At 34.0% G+C, this 25,710-nt stretch overlaps 1 protein-coding gene across 1 annotated transcript in view; it reads right to left on the reverse strand.

The window, feature by feature from the left end:
* Nucleotides 1–25,710, reverse strand: part of LOC123674280 (protein kinase C, brain isozyme) — a 143,290-nt gene that overhangs the window by 42,407 nt on the left and 75,173 nt on the right. The window contains exons 4-6 of the mRNA XM_045609273.1: nt 23,957–24,068; nt 20,383–20,511; nt 7,136–7,289 (exon numbers count right to left, since the gene is read on the reverse strand). Of these exons, the coding sequence (XP_045465229.1) occupies nt 7,136–7,289; nt 20,383–20,511; nt 23,957–24,068 (395 nt within the window). The remainder of the gene's footprint in view (nt 1–7,135; nt 7,290–20,382; nt 20,512–23,956; nt 24,069–25,710) is intronic.

Below are 25,710 nucleotides of genomic sequence, written 5' to 3' on the forward strand. Positions count from 1 at the left end.
CAGTAAAGATGCAACCTCAGTAAAGTGAGTAGTATAGTATATCCAAAGTCACTTGAACTAGTCCATAAGAACGCTTGGCCATAGATGTCCCTTTGAAGTCGATACCGCAATCCGTTAAATACCGGGGTTTATATGAAAGTATTGTTAGTCAATGAATTCACTGGCCTCAAAGGAATTTCTGGAAACTTGGACAACCTTTGAATAATTGAAATATTCAGCTTCCTCCAAGTGACTTTGGATGTACTATACATTTAGCGCGATGCCATGAAATAATGAGTGTTTTTTCAAGAGTTTGAGAATCGTATCCAATTTCTTTGAATTTAGAGACACTTCTTGAAATTGATTGTCACTTGTCAAAGTGTCAGCTGTTGTATTCAAACGCGAAAAACTTAAAGATTCGCCTGCAACAATTTACCTTCTTTTGAAGAAGTTTTCCAAAAAAGTTTGTTTTCTCTTAATAATATTCTGAAAAGCTTTGAAATCATGCAACAGCAACACATAATGGGAGCTGAACACGGTATATAATAGAGAATATAATAGAAGTCATCCACCTCAAACTATCAACAGAATATACCAAACCTATTGACCTTTCTTTGTGAGTGAAAATGTTAACGCAGTAAGTAATGGCATTCAAAGTACCGAGAAAGAGATTTTTGCGACAAAAATAATTAGATATAAAAATATATTATTCATTCACTTTAGGGTCTTAAAAAATCAAAAAACTGCTATCAGGGGCGCCACCGATTCAATTCGAGTAGCTCGGGGCTTCACTTCAAGATCTCATTAATTTTTAATCGATTGTTTATAATCAATTTGGCATCTTTGATCTATCAAAGGGCTCGATCTGATCCGACTACCGTCGTCATTATTTACTTGAATCTTGAATCAACGAATTCATCTAACAGCGGTTCTAATGAATTCGTTGATTCAAGATTCAATTTCTGCACGATTGAATTATTGAGCGTTGTGACTTATAATGGATATTCCTGCTGTGGGGGGTTTTATTCCTCCTATCTCCCCCTTGGGTACACCACTGCACAGTTCGACATTTTCAACTGTCAAACGATAGACAACAACCATCGAAATTCTCATGTGGTTAAACAAGCACCCGTTAGTAAATGAGGATGAGAACTAATAGGGGGAAACATGAACCAAATACCAAAAAAAAGTAAAATGAGAAAATTGGAAGAGACGCACAATTACTGGAATACTCCAAATCGAACAATTCCAGAGATAAAACTATCATATTCAACCTCAAACAGTAGAGAACCATAGAAACCTGAAAAAATTTTGAAAACAAAAATATACAACTGATAACATACATTTTGAGATAACAACGACTACGAAGAACTAAGAAATAGACCAAACCATCAACAACAAAACTAACAAGAAAACACCAATAGAACTCGAGAAGTGGGAAAAGCGTTAAAAGCAAATATCAGGAAAAATGAAGACAGCAGCGAAAATAGTATATTATACATATACCGCGGGACTGAAGTAGTACATTTAATCCTGAAGGTGAAGTTTATGGCCCGACCGCAGGGAGGGCCATAATTTACCTGAAGGATTAAATGTACTTCAGTCGCAAGGTATATACGATACTTTTCGTACTTCCGGTATGATTTTATTAATTATTTCAATAATTTCAATCAGTTTTTTCTCTCTTCAACTCATTTAATAAACTGTCTTTAAAATAAGTTACCATAGTAACATTGCGTTGTGACAATTATAATTTAGAAACATTGTCATTACTAGTGTCATTGTAAAGAAACATTGTTATTGATAATTATTGGTATCATGAGTGAAGAAGGTGTATCTGATATTGATAAAAGAGCAGCCGAAGTAGGTGAAGAATTGTTACCACCGAAATCTAGAAAACTATACGAGCAGCAGTACGATGCTTTTAAAAAGTGGTGCCGCTTAAAAAATGTGAGACAACCTACTGAAAATGCGCTGTTAGTCTACTTCAATGATAAATCAAAAGCGGTTTGTGCCTCAACTCTCTGGGCACATTACTCAATGCTGAAATCGGTTATTAACATTAGAGAAGATATTGATATAAGTAAATTTCCAAAATTATTAGCTTGTTTGAAGAGAAGAAATGAGGGATTTAAGCCAAAGAAGTCAAGAATTCTCACGTCTGAGCAGGTAGATCAGTTCTTACGGGAGGCTCCGGATGATAAATATTTAATGCTTAAGGTAAATTTGGAAATTTGTTTATATTCAGAAATTTTAAGAAATCAATTTTTTTGTAGGTTGCACTTATTTTGGGCGTTGCGGGAGCTTGTCGTGGAAAAGAGTTGGTTGATTTAGAAATCGACGATGTGAGAGATTCCTTCCTAATTGCGATTAGAAACACCAAAAATAAAATTGACCGAAATTTTGTGATCAAAAATTCAGAAAACAGTGCCATCAGTTTTGTGACGATATTTCGAAAATATGTGGCATTGCGAAAGACAGGGACACCTCATTCAAAATTTTTTGTTCAATACATCAACAAAGAATGTACTACGCGAGTAGTAGGAAAAAACATGTTTGGTACATTTCCACGGCAAATAGCAGCTTTCTTGAAATTAGAAAATGCGACGTCTTATACGGGACATTGTTTTAGACGCACATCTGCGTTTTTGTTAGCTGATTCGGGAGCAAAAATAGACGTGCTGAAGAGACATGGAGGATGGAAATCCTCCAACGTGGCCGAGGGATATATTGAATCGTCTATTAAAAATAAACAAAAAATTTCAGATAAAATATTTGGTCAAGTCGCCGATTCGTCCACTATAGTTATGTCACAGTCCTCATTCTCGCTTCCTGTTTCCGCAGGATCTTCGAAACAAACACCAGTTCAATATGAAAAGGACCTATCTGTTACTCGTCAGTTACCTGGTGCATTAACCCAGGAAAGACTGGTCAATATGACGAACTGTCACAATATTAATTTGAATATTAACGTTAATTACCATTCTAATTAATTATATTTTTCAATAAAATATCTCTTAAATTCGTTTGTTTGTGATTTAATCGTTCCGGGAGTTTCGTCAATATTTAATCCCGGAGGGACTAAATGTGACACTTTAGTTTCTGTCACAAGGGAGTGAAGTTGTCACTTTAGGCCCGGAAGTACGAAAAAGTAATTCTATACTGCAAATTTCAATATAGAAACTGGAACCGACAATTTTCTTTTTATTTAGCAGGTATTATGAGAGCCGGTTGTAAGGGTGTTAGCTCTTCTACAATAATACTTTTCTAAATGCGTTGAACTAATCTAAAACTTCAATCGGCAATATGGATCAAAGAAAAACAATAATTGTCTTGGTTTGAACAAGTCTTTTGATTGGCTTCAAAACCATAACTTCATTAATCACATTTAATATCATAAGAGGGAAAATTTTGTCAGAAAAAGTTTCTTTAGGTATGAAAGATTGCTGCTTCGGCATCCTGGAGAATGACATTTTTTGATAGAATTACGAGCAGATCAGGCGAGTTTAGCACTCTATTAGATTCATTTGATTCATTTCAATGCGAAAATCGAATCGAAATTTGAAACATATTTTCTTTTATAAGAAGATGCTTTGGTGTCGCAAATATCTTCCATATGCTTCGAACGCCTTAGCAATCTATGACAATTAAAAGAATCTATAAAAATCATTTAACTCCGCCTTACAATCAATGAGTACTACTATTATATTGGTTAAAAATTTCTTCCGATGTAAAAGAGGGCATTCTTAATTAATACACCTATAAAACTCATAACGACGGTTTGGCCTTCTAAAGAATGAACAACCTTCTGTTGAATGATTTAAACAGATTCGATAAAGATAGCTATTCAGATGTCGACAACGTTTCCTACAATTATTCCGACCTGATTTTCAAATGCACGTTCGCACATATATTGAACGAGAAATATTCATTTTATGTTCAATAAAGAACGAATCACTGAGGTGAATTTTGTGACCCAATGAATAAATTCATGATTCAATCATTGGTATTTTAATTCAATAATAATACCCAATATTTGTAGGATTGATAGTAATTAACAACAATTTCAAGAAATTCATTAAAAAAAATTATTCCGTACAAACATACCGGGTCTATACCGTTTTAGCGAACAGTTTAAAAATGAGTACGCTTCATTTTACGCTAGAGACCATCGATTCATTTGAGGTTTTCACTATTATTCATTTCAAAGAGTTCCTCATTGTGAAAAGTCCTTATCCATTAATTTTTGGAATGGAAGGAAAAGATGTACATGAATTTTTTATGGAAGAAAAAATACATATATGGCATGATATAACTTTCCCAACAAACATTTATTTCCTTATAAAGTTTCGAATAAAAATATCATACAAAAAATCTTGTCAAGGGTTGAAAAAATGGTCAATCTGAAAATTGAAAATAAAGACGTAAAAACGTATTCTAAATTTTTGCATGTGGTAGAAAAGAACGGTGAAATTGAGGAACGTTTGAGATTGTTTCACTAATCCTGATAAGTGGTGGGATCTCAAAAACGTTGAGAAGACAAGAGTATTTGAACTTTGGAAGATCACGAGAATACCACGTGGTATAAACCCCTGTTAAGGTGCCTATTCACGTTTCTGCCACCTTTCAATTTGATCTGAAACTTAAAATCTGAAATACGCTTCACAAGATCTGATTGAATCGAACGGACAAACCTGAAGACTTCATGATGGATTTTGAAATTCAAAAAACCGATCCACTAGGAATTAATTTAGGCCAATTGAAAAGTCCCCGGTCTGATGCACAGATGGCGGTGCTAGTATTAAATCCATATGATTTTTAGTAAGTACCAACCTTCAAACGATAAGTGTCAAAATTTGACAGCAGTCCTACCATTAGTTTGTCAGATATTGTGGTGTATGTGTAGCTACTTTTGGTATTTGAAAAAAGATGGAAAAGAAAGAATTTCGTGTGCTGATAAAATATTGCTTTTTGAAGGGAAAACATACAGTTGAAGCAAAGTCTTGTCTTGATGAAGAGTTTCCGGGGTCTGCAACAGGAAAATCCACCATCATTGATTGGTATGCTAAGTTAAAACGTGGTGAAATGAGCACCGAAGACGGCGAACGCAGTGGATGACCAAAAGACGCTGTCACCGAAGAAAAAATTAAAAAAGTTGATCGAGATAGCAGACATTGTGAATATATCATCTGAATTCACGAATATTTGTATTTCCTTGTGCAAAATGGGTGCCGCGCAAGCTCACAATCGATCAAAAGCAACAACGTGTTAATGATTCTGAACCAGTGTTTGAAGCTGTTTAAGTGCAATAAACCTGAATTTTTACGACGATATGTGACATGGCTCCATTATTTCACTTAATCGACAGTTAGCTGAGTGGACTGGATGTGTTTTACTATGATAGATCATGGACTTTTCAATTGATCTGTTATTGGTAAGATTAGATCTTTCGATCGCCGAAAAGTAGCAAAAAACTAACGATGTGCAAATCGAAAGATCTTATTGTCAGGTCGACAGTACGTGAATAGGAATTGATCTATTTCAGCATTCCATAAAAAATTCACGACTGAAACATTATACCTATACGATAAAAAATTATCGTTTTGAAAATACGTGAGTTAAGGGAATCCACAGAAACTTATCCGATGAAATTTATCTTCTGATAGTTTTCAAGTAGTGATATTACGGATATTTTATGAAAATTTCATTGGGAATTCAGGTCTTCAGAGAAAACGGGTTCTGAAAATCTCCAGCATAAATTTTATGGCTTACGTTTATCAAAACCGATAGAAATATGGTTGAATAAACTTTATGGGAAGTTTATAGTCTTTTCCTTTGAATTTTTTCAAATAATTTTCCAGTGAAAATAATAAGAAATATTATCGTAGTAAGGAATGAAGGTTGGGATGTTTTTGTGACTGCAAGATTATAATAGGTATGAACAAATTTTCTCCTAAAAACTTCCATTATATAAACGGAAAACGAAAATATAGAATGGTTTGAGATGAATACGAATTCCTTTCAATAGAGCCAAGTTATCGACATTAATACAAATTTCAATGAAAAATCTCCGGAATCGATTGGAAAAAAATTCATGGAGCATTGTGGAAAATACAAAAAACTAAATTTCATAACCCTAAAAATATATAAGAACACTATTCCTGAAATTGATACAGTATAATGGTGCAATGATAGAATTTTTTTCAAAATTTATACTTTTGAAGTGACTCATTCATTCATTTCAATTGTTTACATTGATATTGAGTTATTCTATAATACAGGGTGTATCAGTTTTAATCGTTGAAAATTCAATGGAATATTCTCCCCATTTTCCTGATTCGGAAAAATGTATATTATAAACCTCTATCTCGATCCCTAAGAGAAATACAGGGTGTTGAAGTTCACAATAAAAAATCATGTGTATGCAATATCTTACTCGAAATAATTGGCTACAAATTCATAATTCAGTCAGCCACGAACTGAATTCGGTAATATCTTGGAGAGATATCTTGAAACATACGATTTGATTGTTTGTTCCATTAACGAAAAAGTTTATAGTACTCCCGTGACAACCCGCGACTAGCTGATTCATTCGTTACTTGTTGTAAGAGATGCATCGTGGCTGACGGTCTGCATTTTGAACATATGCTGAGATGTCATATCTATTTTTCGTTACCTTTTGATTTTTAATGAATTTCCTATTTGATTTGCAGCCAGTTTCTAATCAGCACGTCTTTCGAAAAATCTAATTATCTCCGAAACAGAAACTTGCCTTATTCATTCCTTAAAAATAACAGTGACAAACTTTTTTCTTCGACATAATTTAGATGTGACCGAATTGCACGCCACTGGTGTTGCCCCAAAGTGGAAAATATCTTGATAAAATGGCCCTTAGGGAGTAGGGTAGGCATGCAAAATGTCTTTGAGTCCAAGCTTTTTTATGGAAGCTATTGCATAAAAATGATTTTTTCTTGTGAACTTCAATACCCTGTATTTCTCTTAGGGATCGAGATAGACGTATATTAAATACATTTTTCCGAATCAGGACAACGAGGAGACTTCCCATTAAATTTTTAACGATCAAAACTGATACACCCTGTATAATTAAAACAATTTTAAGCGGTAGGTAACTGAAAAATACTCAGGAACTACTTACAAAGTAATTGTTTCATTCCATTCGGGGTTCAGAGAAGCTTTGATCGTTTTGGTTTTCTTTTTGACTCCATCCGAATCCGGGATCAGTTTGAGTTTGACATATGGATCGCTCAATCCGTTTGGATCCATCGGTATCATATTCCGACCCTGTTTCACTGAAAAAAAGTTTAAATATGATAAATTTATCAATACAGCCTCAACATTCAAAAGTGATCGGAGGAAAATTTCATACATAAAGGAAATAGTATATAATAATAAGAAGATTTTCAAATATCAAATCAATTGCTGATACAGAGAGATTCTACCTAGAATCACATAATAAAAAAATAACAGTTATGGGTGCACCATGATTTCATTAAATTTACCTCGTTCACATATTGAATATTGCACCTATCCTGACCAAATAATCTACACTGTGTCCGTAAAGTATGGAACAAATTCATTTTTAGCTACACAGACCATTTTAAGATGTGTTTCAGGATTATTATCCTGAAACACGTCGATTTTTAATTTCAATTCACCGTATTTTAAAATAATAATCTAATATACAGGGTGAATTACTTTCGACTAATGACATCACCGCATTTTTTTTAAATGGAACACCCCCATTTTGTCTCAATTTTCCGATTACTCTAGCTGAGCTGATTCAAAAAATGTATCACATGTTGATTCCAATTGGTACAGGGTGGACAAAAATACAATAGTTTTGTGTGTGCTCATAAAGTGGCGCGTAACTTTCTTCATTAGTTAAATTAACAATATTATCAAAAATACTTATTGTCAAGCGGCAATTGATTTGAATGTAACACCCTGTAGTTTGTTACATTTTTAGATTAATAAAAATGTATAAAAATAAGGAATAATTTCTTCATATTCTGTCTTCTAGACCACAAGTACCAAACATGTTTGGAAACAGCTCATTTCTATTAATCTAAAAATGTAACAAACTACAGGGTGTTACATTCCAACCAATTGCCGTTAGCATTATTTGAAATCAGTATCGTATTATCGGATCAGTATTAGGAGAATGAGTTCATGTTTTCGTTAACTTGTTTCCATAAAAGTATTTACAGATGTTTACTGTATAGTAAGTAGATAGGTATGTATATTCAGTGAAATAGTGAGTTATATTGTTTTTGTATGAAGTCATGGCTATTTTGCTTGAGATGACTAATTTTCTCATACCTATACTGCGCTGCGTTAAAACAGGTAGGTATGCCAAAGGACCCCGCACGTTTAGTATGGGAAATGGCTTTCCGTGAATTTGGCTGAATTTTTGATATGTTGTATTTCTTGATGAACTGATCAGAAAAGTCCTTAGCCACAAAGCTCAAAAATGGACAGTTTTCGAGATATGGAGCTTTGAAAATGGATTTTTTGCAATTTTCGTGGTTTTTGCCCATCAATCGGGGAGCTCTCATTTCTGGTTGGGATGGAATTTGGATGTTCGGCGGCCAGAACCCGATTGAGAAATGATCCATCTCGAAAACTGTCCATTTTTGAGCTTTGTGGCTAGAGACTTTTCTGATCAGTTCATCAAGAAATACAACATATCAAAAATTCAGCCAAATTCACGGAAAGCCATTTCCCATACTAAACGTGCGGGGTCCCTTTTATGGTAGCGCGTGAAGATGGATCAATTTTCAATGTTATTGACGTAATTTTAAAATATAAGAGGTGGCCTACTTTATTGGGGAGATTATTTCGAATCTAGCTTTGCTGTTTTATGGCTATCAAAATCTTTGCAGCTTATTTTCGATGGCAATTCTTGTTCTTCAATTGCCATCTTCATTCCGAAGGTCGCCAATCATCAGGCCTATCCGAATTTTAAATACGGCAGATCTGAAAAGCTGTCTTGAAGAGAAATTGACCCACTTTCTCAGGTTTCGCAGCCAGAAATTACGTATCTTTTTTATGCTTCTCATTCCCCTTTCTCTTTTTTGAATTATCAGGCGTATTTCTTTTCGGGGATTATGACAAATATTCTTTTTCCTTCCTCATTATCTGCATAATGCGGTTTATCCAACTTATTCTGCGAATCCTTCGGTACAACCACATCTTAAACGCATGTAGTCATCTTATCTGCGTTTTTCTTAGGGTCCGGCTTATACGTTAGGAAAGAGCACCGAGAGCTCATAACATCGTATCAATCACAGCCTGGAGTGAAGCGTGAGTTACCTCGTTACCTGCTAGTTAATTCTGAGTTTTTTCGAGAAGTCATTATTTTGATTTATCACAGTGCCCAAGTATCTATATTACTCTACCTTATCAATTGTTTGATTACTCAGAACAACATGTACATGTGTATTATTTGATATTTCGTGTTCCTCAACAGCTCTGGCCAACATTTCCGAAATATACTCTAGACCTGCTAATGAGGTCTCTATTATGAACGTACCGGGTTTTTCACCATAATTTGACCCCCACTTTAACTTTGTTACTATCATAAAAGAGGTACAACAAAATGTTTTTTACAAAAGTTTCACGAAATCGACTAGTGTTCTTTAAAATGATTTCACAAAACGAAATATATACAGAGTGGGCCACATTTTGATAGCAACTTAATTTTTTCAAATGGAACACCCTGTATATTTTTCTATATTTGAATAGCTCTTTTTCCCCTGATTTCAAATATAAAACATATGTTTGGCCTATCTCTCTTATTCTGAGTACCACAGAGTTTCAAATTTTAAGAACCACCTGGCATGCAAGCTTGCAGTTTTCAAGTGGTAGGCTGCGATAACTCAAAATGATCTTTTTTGAGTTATCTCCTTGGCAATTTGACTATATGTCATATCGTTGCCAACGAGATAACTCAAAAAAGAGCATTTTGAGTTATCGCAGCCTACCACTTGAAAACTGCCAGCTTGCATGCCAGGTGGTTCTTAAAATTTGAACCTCTGTGAAAACTGATTACTGAGAATGCTAGGTGGTTCTTAAAATTTGAAACTCTGTGGTACTCAGAATAAGAGAGATAGGCCAAACATATGTTATATATTTGGAAATCAGGGGAAAAAGAGCTAGTCAAATATAGAAAAATATACAGAGTGTTTCATTTGAAAAAATGAAGTTGCTATCACTATGTGGCCCACTCTGTATATATTTCGTTTTGTGAAATCATTTTAAAAAACATCAGTCGATTTCGTGAAACTTTTGTGGAAAACCTTTTTTTGTACCTCTTTTAGTAAGAAAGTTAAAGGTTAAGTTGTCCACGTATTTTTCTTTGAGGATAAAATCGAGGATGAAACAAACATAAAGTGGTAAGTTCATATCCATGCAGCGCTGACCCAACACGTTAACCGCAAATAACACTTCCCTTACGCCCAGCCTATATCTAAAGCCAAACTGAGTTTCTTTTATGTCCTGTTCTAATTTTCTATATGTGAATAATATTGTTGAACAGGATCTTCAGCTTATGACTCATTAGACTTATTGTGCAATAGTATTTGCATCTCAAGCATACTTTTTGTTCAATATTGCTGTTTTTCCAATTTTATAATTTAAACAATTAAATGTGTCCAAAAATGAATAGTACTTTTGTTAGTTTCTCAGAATAGATTCAAACCTCTTGGTAAAACCATCCGATGTTATGCCAACCACTTTCTATTTTGAAACGGTTATAAATGACCGTCCTAGTGCAATAAGTTTCGTTAACCGTTTGGACAAAAAGTCATCCATATGGTTCACCGATGGATAAAAATCAGAGAGAGGTACTGGCATTGGGATATAAGGACCTACACTGAGGATCTCTGAAGCCCTGGGAAGTGAGCCCTCGATTCTACAGACCGAGATACTGGTTGTTTGAACCTCAAGGGGCGCATATCTACATCACCACGAACAGCTAAACCACGCTGAGATCCCTAGAATCGTACTGCCAGGGGTCTCTGTTGACTTGGGAGTACCGTAACACCATAAAGCAACTGGCCAGAGGCAATAAAGTGACTACTATTGGTACCAGGGTACTGTGGGGTTGAAGGAAATGAAAAAGCTGATGAACTTGCAAAACGTGCATCAAGGTTGACACCTGCTGGACCTGAGTCTTTCTGTGGGCTAGGAAAAGACCAATATAAAGCTGCGGTCCCGCAATGGGAGTTTAATAACAGACTAACACTCCTGGACTTGCTCAGGCAAAGAAATTCGTGTCCATTTCACCTACCTACGCCAAAAAGCTCTTGAAGCTGTCACGAGCCGAGCTTCGGGTCATGGTGGGACTGCTGACGGGGCACTGTCGGTACAAACATCATTTTTGTACCGTATGGGAAAGTCAGCAGATGAGATTTGCAGGCTCTGTGGATCGGAAGCGGAAACAGCCGAACACATGGTATGCAAGTGTCCAGAGCTGGCTGGCCTAAGAACCATTCATATGGGTAAGCCGATCCTGGATACCAGAGAGGAACATATTTGCCAAATATGAAGAAAATATACCGGGTGATTCGTTTGATATGGCCTCAGAAAGAAACGGGCAAAATTCATAAAACACCCTGTATCTCAGCTGCGAAGACAGTAAGACCTAATAAATGAGTTACCTCTAAAACCGCTTGGTGCCACCTATGCACCTGTGAAGTATTTCCGTTTCCCAATGAAACACCCTGTATATAGCTGAAAATAGAAGAAAAAGTCATACTGTTGATTCAAATAGATAAATGTGTGCCACAACACTACCTATATACAGATCCATTAGTTATTCCAGTGCAGTTACGTCTTTTTAAGCTGAAATAAGATTAAAGTTTCGGCGTCAAGTTCGTTCGACACGCGAAAACGGAATTCGTGAATCAACACTTCCCTTTTCGACCTCAGTTGTAACATCAATTTCGAGTAAAATCATTTTTCCACTTTGTGGCGTCAACGTCTCGTGATCTTTCTGCGATACATTACACGAATGCGTGAATTATACGGGAAATTTGTTCGTGAAATATTACGCCGGGAAATCTAACGAAAATATTTCAATCACGTAAGAGGAGAATGTATACAATATCCTTCCTTTGTTTATTGAAGAAACCTCGAAATATTCCTTTCAATTCTCTGTGTACAGAGGAATATTCGGAAATTCCTTTGATTCTCTTAAACATGAATATTTTGTTTTTTTAAGTACCTACCACTTTCATGATATCGAAATCAGAAAGAAAATTATGAAATCAATAATTTGGAAAACCTCATATCTATTACGTCAATTAACTTGAACCTCATTATTTCTTAGGAATAAAAAATTTCATCTCTTATCGAATATAATACAGAGTTCTATAACAAGTGAGATGACTATACGCAACGGAATTGTATACCTACCTAGAAACAAAAATAAATAACAAATGGGCGAATACCAGTCAAAGTTCTTGTATGAATTTTCCAATTTGCTTCGGTGTTTTCCACTAATATCAACTACTTCTACCACTTCTTCAACATTTTGTAGATACAACAAAAACCAATAACATTATTAATATTATTAAAAGGACAGAGGAATACAATAAGAAAATTGAACATGAAAATAATTTTTGAGCCCCTTGCATTTTTAATACGGATACCTTTACGAAAACCTCTTATTGAAAAAACCTATCTTATTTAGCTTATGTTCTACTAATCCTATCAACGAAGCCATGTTTTTTCGCATTATATTATATTCATAAGGTTAATAATGATGGAGGGGGTTCTGAATTGGAGATGATCCTTGGATCATTTCGAGAAAAAAAAAGTTGTATAAACATGGGCCCGCAAACAACTTGTTTTCGAAATACAGGGAGTTAGATTCCGATTTTTTTAGGTTTTCATCTCATAGCACCTTCCCTACACAAGATATTCAACTCAAATTTGGCATAAATTTCCCATTCAAAGTTTTCATCATGTAATAAACTGATTTCAAACACAAATCTACAGGGTGATATTTTTTTTTGGAACGTTTTTTTTTTTCTCCAGAACTTCTGGGTATTATTGGACTCAGGGCCGTCGCCAGTCAATTTGGCGCCCCGGCAAAAAAAGTACATTTAAGTAGATAACTATTTGTAACTTGATGAGAGCGCCTATATTCGAATTCAATAAAATTGGCTTCAGATTTTTTTTTATTTCACTATAAACAATAATAATTCAACTGAGAAAATATTTTTTTGTCAAAAGATATGGCTCATTTCAATTATTGACTTTGCATCCCGACAATTTGGCGCCCCGACAAAATGTCCGGTATGCCGGTCCTGGCGGCGTTCTTTCCGCTGACAGTTCGAAAAATCGTAAAAAGAAAGCATTAGTTCACTTTTTGGTTTGAAGTTGTGTCATATCTGCTACCCTTTTCAAGGAAAAGTTTTTAAAAGAATTTTCGAAAAAATTCAAATTATGGTAAAGATCCAATTAGTGATGAATAAATTGATTATAAGTTTTGGTTCTCATTTACCCAATCTGGAGCAAAGATTAATAAAAATTCAATAAACTTGTGTAGTCATATCATATTATAACAAACAGAAGGAAAAAACATCGCGCATTTCAATATCTTTCAACTTCAACCATAAAAAAATCATTGATCATAGCGTGGTAGCACCGAGAGTAGCACCAGCCTCATTTACAAATAAGTGAGGTCCAATCACATCACCACAATCACAATTATTTTTGGATTTTCCGAGCCCCAAATGCGAGTTCTGCTTATAAACACAGCTTCCAAGCTGAAAATGGCTTCATCAGTGGAGATAAATTTTTTATGAAAATCTGGATCATTTTGATGCATTTCAAGGACCCAATCAGGGAAGATATAACGCTGCTGGTGATCGACCGGCTGGAGTTCTTGAGTTAAGACCTAAATCTTAATACAAAATGAATTGGAATGTTGTTTGAGGAATGCCTAATTCTCAAGATCAACGAGGAATTGACAGACCTGGGTTTCAAAGCTACAGCAGCAATGTCCTCAGTTTTTCTTGAGCGACACACGTTCTCGATTATTCAGATTACTAACTTGTCCCAACAGCTCCAATTTTTTCCTCAGTTCCACAATTGCTTACCCAAAAATTTACTCACGACGACCCAAAAGTGCTTTAGTTTTGCGAACTGTGCTTGCAAAATTTCCATCATTTTTGTACTACATTCCAATAATTTCTATGAGTTGTTGAAGAGTATACCGCTCCATTGTGAATTTTTTTCCTTTCAAATGTCAAGAGATGACAGATTTAAAAGTGACGACAGTAGGCTATGCAAAATTAAACCTCTTATTAGAAAACTCCATATTTTTTTAACGAATTTTCGGCATCGACTGCTAAGGTCACTCAGTTTGTTCTTATTGTATCTCCCTGTAAGACTGGAAAGTTATAACTTTATAACTAGTATTTGCCAGTAGAATTAAATTATTATAATAACTCATTTCGGCATATCTACCATAATTATTTCAAGGGATACTCTATGTCTTATATGAAAGTACATATTATATCACATAGGTTGTATATCTATCAGGCCATCGACGATAAAATCTTATGCGACTATTTAGATTATTTCCTTGTATAGTTTCCGCCAATATAAAACTGCTACAATATTGCCGAATATAAAATTCTTGGTCGTAAAAAAGTTTCATATGCGCAATCCAACCATAAAAAGGCAAATGAGGTCAGCTAGGGATAAGGCTACTAGATTCTCCGGAAATTCGGGCCGACTCTCACACAGAGAGTGGAAGCGATAAATAAATTAGATTCGTCTGTTAGTCGGTTGGAAAGCTTGGAAAACGTTTCTATCAGGCGACTAATGGTTTTGCAATTAGCAGCAGAACTTGAGACGAGGGGGAAATTATCTTGAAATCGCCGGAAAAAAAGAAGAGTGGGATACTCCGAACTATACACTATAAATAATTGAATTATTTAGGTCGATAGCCAAGATATATTATCCGAAATAACAAAAAGAAAATTTATAATGAAGATCTATGATTTGACTTTTTCGACCCCTTCTATAAATATCGAAAATTTCATCTTTATATTCGAAAAGTTAATGGAGATGGTCGAATTACAAGAAAATCATGGTCAGTATACCATTATACTGTCATTACTCCCACAATTGTAATTTTTTTCGTTACTTACCCCCATAAGCTCATGAAATATTTCGAATTCAAAATGGATTCAGTACTCTACTGTTACGGTCTTGAAGCCATCTATTACTGTCAGCCGTAACTTCTTTCTCAAAAAATCATTAATTGATTAATTTTCTATTATCTGATATGAATTGCCGTTTAATAGTCTACAGAACTCAGATAAGGCCTGAACTTCATCTCGTATTACCATCAATTATGCAGAAGAGAGAGACTCTGTGAATTTTTCGTACCTATATGCGATATGTGATATATGATGATTTTTTGTTCCATTTCCATTAAAAATACTTCATGCAGTTTTTCTTCAATGGTATGTGAGCGCCATAATAATAGTACTTTCTATTTAAGGTCGACGAATTTTGTATTCACTGTATTAATTTTTTTAAAAGTTTTTCACATCATAATTATCACCTGAAGATTAACTGATTGATTGAACAGACAGAGAATTGAAATAATCTGATGTCTTTTCATTATCACAGAACCCATCAACCTGAAAGTAGGTTACAAATTTTTGGCGCCCAACGTGGGGCCGTCAACATGAACGCTAGATGGAGGTACGCATATGAAAAGCGATAATCCGAAACATATCAAAAAAACAATGGATCTCTTTTCACATGCGTACCTCCATCTAGCGTTCATGTTGATGACGATTCTTATTAGTTTATAGAAAATTAATCAATTGATGATTTTTTTGAGAATGAAGTTACGTCTGATAGTTATAGATGGCTTTCAGACCGTAACACTACTAAGGTAAGCAAGTGTACATACATGAATGTATATTTGCGTTCAACGCCATTTTAACAACTACATTATCATAATGAAAATCTGGATGATACTGAGCAATCTCAAAATAACTTTTAACTATCTGCTACTATCCGATGACCCCTACCTCGACAAGCTCATATTTTCAGACAATTTAAATAAAAAAGAGGAAAATGGTTAATTGTTCAATTAATTTTACAATTTCATTGTCTTATGGTCCTCCTCATATATTTCTATTTTTTTCTCTCGATCTTCTGAAACTATTTACTAAGTCTCCTTCTAATATTCTCCAAATTTTGATTGTTTTTTTTCAAAATTTGTTCTCCGAAAATATCGCTCCATTATTTCGCAATCAAGCCTAATTTTCGAATTTTTAGCCGGTAATGATCTCAAACGATAAGACTCATTTCACTGATGACGAATCGATCCCTAAATTCGATTGTGTTCATCTTATACATGCAGTAACTTCAGACCAGAAGGATCTAAAAACCTGAAATTTTCAGGGTAGGTTCGGCTCTCAAATGGCGCAATTGAGTTCGTTACAGGGTAAAATCTGAAATATAGCTGTTTGAAATTTTGTGCTCTTGTTGATCGCAGAACTGAGAATTCGATAAAAATCAAAACTTGTATTTGGATGTAGAATGGCAATACGAAGCCTCGTGCAAAGTTTCATGTTGATCTTTCAACCAGAACCATAGAAAATTCAAGAGTAATGTCGAAGAAAAAATACCCAACGGAGTTGAGTGTTCATATTAAATAACAATTCGCAACTGAAAAAATCATACTAAAGAATACTAGACTTTTTATTTGCTCAATAGACGTGGAAAAAAACTTATATTTGATGCTGATATTTATGATTTATAAGTGCCATATAACCATAGAAGACCGAATAATCTACTATTTTAATAACTAAAAAACCGACGAATTTGAGATTTTTGATAAAAAATAAAAATGTCAAGCTAAAAATGAACAAAGTATTAATACTATAGTGACCACAGATCTAAGTGAGTTGAAATTTTGCGTGCATACATAGAATATCCATTTTGAGTTTCTTGTTAATAGCGGCATCAGAACTATAAAAAATTCAAGAAGAATAACGAAAAAACTGGAAAAAACTCTGACGAGAAGTTAGAAGATTTTATTATTTATTTTAATTAAATTTCCGTAGATTCTTATTCTCCATAAAAATTTTGAAATAGTTCTAGCAAACATTTTTAATCATTCGGATTGTATAGTATAAGAATATTGCGACTATTTGGAAAAGGATAATTCTTTCACATCTATCAAATGCTGGACTTTTCTGGGAGCGATTTGGGTTTAATGTGGTAATCAACCTGAATTTTGCAACTCTCATATTTTATGTTAACGACAGAAAAAGCTGAGCGTATGGCAATTTCAATTTGCTGACAATTGGTCTGAAAATTCAATTTACGCAATCGATGAGCGAAGATGCATTAAATTAGAAGGATATATAGGAATATGTCATAAAACTACCGAATATGGTGAATGAAATATAAATTAAGCGTATCGTCTTTAAAGTAAATCTTTCCAGAATAATACTTTTGCTATCAAATAATTCAATCATCAAAATCAAAATGTTTTAGGAATTCAAATTATCACTTGAATCGAATTATATTTCGTTAATTCTTATTTATACTTAAAACGGTTGTCACAATGTGGAAATTTTGTTTTGAACAAAAGAAATCGATCTGATTTGTCGAGATTTTCGCCAGGCATTTATTATAATGAGTTATGCAAAATCCACGATATTTTCCTCCAAAAATCTGGCAGACGAAAATGAATACAAAAATCAATTCAAAAATATTGATTTCTCTTCTCTCTAGGCCTGTCAAAAAATAACAGCAAAGAAATGAATGCCTTTTCACTTTATTGGACGGTCATCCTTATGAATCTAATATTCCAATGGTCAGACACCCTGCTAAAGTGCTATTATTGATTATATTGTCCTTTTCTACACTAAATCGAAATGATAATATTAGGAAAATGCTCTCAAATAACCCTATTCAGCTGCGAAATAGAGATTCACTGTGTTATATTGTTCCCTTGTTTTCATTAACCCATAGAATACAGCCATCAAAGAAGAAATTCGAATCTTGTAGGTATAAAAAACCAATCCAATTCTCCACCCATGGAAACAAAGTACATACGAAAGATCAGTAGCTGTGTCGTTTAGAATATATCTCCCATCCAATGAGACGGCCGAATAAATTGAACCCGTTTCGCTGACTTCCCAATAGAGAACATAAATAGGAATTTTATTGAGTTAGAATGGAAATATCGACAGGAGCGATCGAAAAATAAAATCAGTTTATCTGCGTACACGGGCCAGTGGGTACAGACGTATATTCCCTGGCTTCGCCATCGAGATGGAGAAATAGGGCAGAATGAACTGCTCTGCTGAAAACATTCATACGGAGGGTCTTTTCGTGAGGGTGTTCTTTCTTTATCAGGATTTTTTCATTCGCTAACGGGATATGGCGGTGGAAAACGGAACGAATACGCATTCATAATAAAATTACCTATTACAGAAGCTCATATTTGGAAATATATCATATTCTGATGATAAAAGACGGGATAAAATGAATATCAGTTCGAAAGTGATGAAAATTTGGATGTGATCTAGAAGGTTACGAATTCAAGGTGAAGACTTTGTTGCATGTATGGTATAAATATTAAGTTTCAGCTACCTAAGTTTCAAAAAGTAGATAAATATTCCTCAAAATATAATTTTTTCCCGCTAGAGGATTGATGAAATTCAATTATAAATAAGATTAAAAATTATTCTAATATTCCGTTGGTTATACGATTTTCGCATGGAATTAAAATATTCAAGATGAAACGTTTCCAAATTAACAATGAAAAGTTGTTTTTGAGCGAATACATTGCTTTATCGTTTCATCTGTAACTTCAAATCGAATAGAGATTATATGGATCGAATAGAAATGCACCTAAATCGTTTCGAATTGGTACCTATTCTTCAATTAAAGTAGAATTACTACAGATATCAAGTACGACTTACATTTGGCGATAGAAGAATAATTGGAAACATAATACTAAATTTGGAAGTAAGAGAAGTGAAACATTCCGATTTTTCAGATTCGTTCGTTTCTATTCGAGTTAAAGAATAGGTTGAATGTCTGTAATTTTTCAAATTTGAGCATATTTGATCCTAATAAAAATTTGGATTTGGATGGAGAATGATAATTTCAAGACTTCTGCGAAATTTTATGTTGATCACCAAACCAGAACCATAGAAAATTCAATTCGAATTCAATTCAAATCGAAAAAAATATTGGACATTGATATGAAATGAATATTTGTAACTCCATGAAACATTTCAAGCTCATCACATAAAAAAAAATCCTAGAAAATATGAGAAGAACATTCGAATAGTCATTTATACGCGTAATACAAGAGCAGAAGGCAATGATATTATTCCACGAGTTCAAAATTTAAAAGCGAGCCACGAAGTGGCGAGTTCTTGAATGAACGAGTGGAAGAAAGAGCCTTCTGTACGAATATTATTTTCTCTAATTCTATGAATTTTATTGAAATTAATGAAATATTTTCATTAATATTCTTTTGTGATTTTTGCATTGAGAAATGTGGATTGGCAGAACAGTTTTCTGAAATACATATTTGATAGATAATATATAAATCCGTGGCAGGAGAGTTCCGAGTATAAACAGATGCATAAAAATAAAATGCATCCTTGAAATCTATGCGAATCTACGATATTCTCGCACGATTTTGTTCTACGAGATGTGGCAGAATAAATGGTTCAGCCACAGAATTAGAGAAAAAAAAATACCAAATATTTCCACGAGTAGGTTTATTTACTAAGTTAGAACTTCTTTCAAAATTTTGTGAGGATAGCATCATCAGATTCATAGAACACTTGATCAGGATATTGTGAAAAAACCACTTGATAGAACAATTCGAAGCTCCGTGCAAAATTTCTTATTGATCTTGAAAGATTCAAGAAAAATATGAAAAAATAAGGAAAATACCGAGGTCAAGTCAGGAGCTTTTGAGTGCTCGTTGATTCATGCGCCAAATGTGTCTTTAGAGACCACATATATCTTCATACAGTTTTGCGACCAGCAATTGGCGCAAGAATGAACAAGCGCTCAAAAGCTCATCACTTCACTTGAGTGCTTTCGTCATTTTTAAATATTGGTATGTATAACAATCTGCTGGATTTGTACATTATGAAATTTTTTCATTAGATTGCTCAGAATTTTTAGACATCGACAAAATCATCAATAATGATTGAAAAAGATGAAAATAATAAAAAGTTGTTCGGCGTTTAGAATTTACATATATTCACTCATGGTTGGAGCTACGAATTTTTTACAAAAGGATTCGGATATTATACTTCTATACAATTCATCACACATAGATCATCATATAAAAATACTCACCTTCAACAACGAGTTTATTGCCTTTACAAGTGATCTTTAGCTGAATACGACCACGGCGTTCAGTATGGTCACAACCACATAGATTTGGCACACTTTCTTCACATCGTTTATGTACGTTCATATCACAAGCTGAAAAAATATATATCAAGTGAATCATTTGATTTTTCGTACCTTTCACATAAATTCAAATACAAATAGAATAGCTGTAAACAGTTATTCTAAAGATGAGTCACAGATTATCTTCCGAGTTCAATTTGAACTGGTACTTATTGTATTATGATTCTCATAAATTACAGATAATTTCGATATTTACAATTTGGCGAATGCGCCGGTCTATTTTTAATGTCGAGCGCTAACCAACATTGAACATACGAGGATAATAATGACAAAAATATTGAGTTTCTTCAACATAGCCTCACTGAATACTTTAAGAATCTTATACACTACCGCATAAAATTAGACCACCTGAAATTTTGCTGAAGTTCTTAGACAAGTTCTGACAAGTGCTGAAGTTCTTAGACAAGAACTTTCCTAATTTTTCGTACATTTCAATTGTTTCGAGGCCAAATTGAAGATGAATTCTTTGGTATTATAACAAACTCAAAGGAATTTCTCCAAAAATGTTGATAGCTTATTTATACATAGTGAAAAAAAACATGTATTTGTAATCCAATTTCTTAACACCCTGTAGAACAATTCGGAAAATTTTTAGAGTTTATGCCAAGTTTATTACAAGGACCATTTTTTTCGCCATCTTACAGTTTTTATTTCATCTTGAAATCTAGTTTTGTTTTAAAGATACACGTATTCAAAAAAAGCCTGGAAGTTCATAAACACGCCAAGCTCTTTTAAGGAACAGGCTGGTATATCAAGATCAGAAGGTACCGAAATATTATACTATATTAAATAGGGAGCTCTAAATGCTCCACCTTACAAACAAGATTTTTTCAGGAAGCTGTAGTTTCCTATGCTTCATTTGTTGGGATGACTTCATTTTAGTGTATTATAGTGCAAGACCGCAAGAAACAAATATTTTTACTAATATTTGGATGAGGTTGGTATACAACAATTAGAATGGCCTGCATGTAGTCCGGATGTGAATTCGATTGAACATCTCTGGGATGAAATTCGAAGAAACCTTCGTCGTCGTCCTATACCACTCAAAACACTCGACTACTTGCGTTTCATCGAGATCGCATCATTCGTCTTATCAATAGGATGTTTGTCATAATGAAAGTGATTAAAATATCTCTTCTACCTACAGTCGACTTGGAAGCAATATACAATAGCATTGCAAATTTACTCAGATGATTGTAATTTCGGCCTTCACAAAAGAATTTTGAAAAAAAAACCAACTATCTTGTGTCATGTAATCTTCTCAGGTCTTAGATTCATAAATAGGAATCCAGAACCAAGCAATTATGATGGCTATTGTTCAACCTTGATGTAACAACCATAATATACGTTTATTTTGATACCCTTTTGATCAAAGAATGCATATTCTGAAATCTGAAGCTGTTCTAACGAAGTAAATTGAATCTTGACAAGAACTGTCAACTCCAACTTGTACTATACGCTGAAATTCATGAGATGAAAAGCGCGATCGAACAGATTCTCAATTTCCGAACTCGTTTCTAGTTTCCAGGCTCGTCTATTTCATTAGGAAATCGTGCCGTACTCTCAATTATAGCACTCGATGTCGAGAATGATTCTTCGACGTCATTACAGAGGATGGTCACGTTACTAAAGTTCCAGAATATTCATATTCGAAGAAGTTTTCGTCTAGATAGATTTTTGAGCAGACACTTCGAATTCGTAATTGACTAAGTATAATATAATCACGTCGTGAACTGTTACAATCTTCAAGATAACAGGTGTGAACGTAGCAGGCCGTTTCCAGAAGACTATTAAACGGAAACACCCGAAGATGGTGACCAGTGGCGTGCGGCAAAATAACGATTTCTTATGGAAATATTCACTAGATCGGATATAAATTTAGGAAGTGGGTTCTGTACAGTATTTAGGGAATACATTGCAGGAAATATTGATTTACAATAAACCTCGGGATATTTTAGCAACGTTTCTATTCAACTTATCATCTGTCTAATTTCAAAAATTCATATCTCCGGAAGTACGAGTCGGAGCATAACCATATTTGGTATGTAGATCACTATTCTAATTTGCATTTCTAATTTAGTTATTCTTTAACGTGTACTTTCGGAAATACTTTTCGGAATTTTCGGAAGTTAAGGGTTGGAAAAACTACTTTTGGATCCCCAGGGAAGTTATTCATTTTTTTACAGTTCATTCAAATAGTAATCTACATTCCGAATAAGGGTATGTTTCGACACGTACTTTTGGAGATACGAATTTTCAAAATTTAAGGCTTGAAAAAACTACCCCTGTATCCCAAAGGAAGTCAATCATGTTTTCCCAGTTTATTCACATCGCTAATAGTAATCTATAGGCCAAATATGATTATGCTTCGACGCGCAGTTCCGGAGATATGAATTTTTCAAATTATACATATGATAATTTGAATGAAAACGTAGCTAAAATATCCCGAGGTCTATTGGAAATCAATATTTCCTCCAACGAATACTCTAAATACTATATGGAACCCACCTCATAAATTTATATCCGATCTAGTGCCACTGGTCACCTCCTTGGGGTGTTTTCGTCAAACAGTCTACTGGAAACGATCTGCTAAGTTCACACCGGTTTCAAGATAGAAGCATCCAGACAACGCTTAAAGCTGGAATAGTAAAAGATGTTGATTTTTCTCATTATTTTCACCATTTTGAAACACAGTTTTTGAGGTCTAGTACTATTTTTATGATTGAGAAATTTTTTTCAAAGTAAACAATATGTATAAACGCTTAGTGTTCGTTTCCGTGATAGACCTAATTTTGCCTCAAACGGTTGAAGAAGGTTCCAATGAAGAATCAATTTTGTCTATCTGGCCGGTCGTTCGTAAACACGTTAATTTTAGGAAAAAATGTTTAAATTTTCTAGGTTTGTGTTTGTTAATGTTTGTTAATAAACCAAATGCGCTCAAATATTTTGCAGTTATGGATATTCAAAATTTTGTTGAACACATATTCAAAGAAAGTAAAAATTCTCACATTATCCGTTTTTTCATAAGTGGAACTCGCTACCCACTAAAGATAAAACCTCTCGCTCAGTTAATTCTTTAAAGAATAATTGGGGAAGTAATCAGTTATCCAGTGTGTTTAAGTATGTTTTTTGAACTTTTTTTTTAGACTGAGTATTTTTCGAATTCGAATAGTTATTAAATGTATTGTGTTTTGGATTTGTGTTAGTGAATAAAAATATAAAAAAGGAAGCATCAGCCTGTAAGAACGATTTAATTGCACCTATATTTTGTCCAATTGAAAGAGCGATCGGTTCATCTTGAATTTTCACTAGCGCTACGCTGAGAGTATGACACTTTTCCAGTTACATATTATCACGGATACTTATTATCAGTTTCATTATTACTGAAATGAAATTGTATACTTTTCAGCTGAGTAGAAATAACCCTTAATCCAATGCTTCAAAAATATTAACATACCTGTACATTTCATTCCTTGATGGAGCACCCCGTAGAGTAACGACCCACAATGATCGCAAAATGTGGGAGACCCATAAGTATGCACCTTGAAATTGTGGCGTGTCCGAGTGTCCTAGAACAAATACATATGATTGAATCGAGCATACTCATTTTCTGAGTTATCTGAAATTTGATTGATTTTGCATGAATATTGCGATTCTACCCTTGGTAAAACGGTCAGTTAAAGCCGGCTAAGAATCGCATTAGTCCGAAAAGTCTATTTTTGATTGGCTTTTAAAAACAATGGATTACATGAAAATTATAAAAGGTTTTTCATAACTAGATGGCAAAAGTGCAAGATGTGATAGAGATGTCACGTATGAAAACCCTTCTTAGTTCATGATATTTGAGACAGTTGAGATTAGTGCACTCTAATTATATAGAGACTTGCTATCTCAAGTGACGAGCCCCTAGCTTTGTTGAGATATCCGTCATATATCCGCTGTTTCTTAGAAAATGTATATTAATTTATTTAGATATTACTTCATGACTCATTCAAGTCGAATGTATCTACAAAAAAACTCATGTTACATACAGGTAAAATATCACTTGTCGTTGTTGATCTTCTGAAATCTCCGCTTTATGCCATTATGTTTTTTCAGTTTTTCTCCAGACATTTCATCTCTATTACCTTCATGATATGACTAGTCTTTTATTTTTGAACCTTGTTTCTACCCATGTTAGAAAAAGGTTATAATATGGTAGTCTTATGAATTTGAGTCTTCAAAACTATTCCCACATATTTATTACGGATTATCGTGGTCGAGTTGTGCGGGGTTTCTTGATTCATTAGCTTTTTACATATAAGTAATATGTACTAAAAATTGAAATCTTCAGGACTAATGAATTGGACTTCATTTCTTGTGGTACGATATATTAATAATCAATCCTAGAGATTTTTATGTTCTCATACACTTCCAACGGGTTTCATAAAATTTTGATTGACCGATCAACTCATTGATTGTAGTTTGATACCTATGGAAGTATCAAAAATGAACTGAAATTGAACATACGAGTAGAAATGATTTGATTGACCAAATCATCACGATGAAAGTTTTATGAAACTCACCATTAGTCTAGAATCTTAAGCATTCGAAAAATTGTTTTAAACACGTGTAGAACCCTCTGAAGGTCATTCTCATTCTATGCTATTAGAACTGCATCGTTCAAATTTCATAGTATATTTATTCCTTCTTCTCTCGTTTAATCTGTCCACAATGTTTCTCATTATCTCATCTATAATTATGTTGAATTGAAGCGCTTAATCAGATATACTTTTTCATCACATTAATCACAATCATTCTACCTAATCGAGAAATAAGATTCAATTTGAGAACTTTTCTCAAAGTGCTTTTAATACTGCTTTTTATCTGATAAACAGATCAATATTCAAATATGCTCTCTGAATGAATCGATGTGCATTCGTAGCATAGTATACGAGGGTTACTATTCATGTATGGAGAATACAAAAAATAAACAAGCGATTATGATGCAACATATTTTTACTGATTTTCTAAATAATCGCCTTAAAAATCTATATACTATTGCATGCGGTTGAACCGTCATTCGAAATATTTTTGCCAGTCAGAAGATAGTAGTTCTAAAATATGCATTTTGAAGGCCTCAACCGCATCTTCGGGTGTTGAAAATTGTTGTCCAAGAAATTTATTCTTAATTTCTGGGAAGAGGAAGAAGTCATTCGGAGCCAAGTCGGG

The sequence above is a fragment of the Harmonia axyridis genome, chromosome 2 (assembly GCF_914767665.1).
Source record: "Harmonia axyridis chromosome 2, icHarAxyr1.1, whole genome shotgun sequence".
NCBI lineage: Eukaryota > Metazoa > Arthropoda > Insecta > Coleoptera > Coccinellidae > Harmonia > Harmonia axyridis.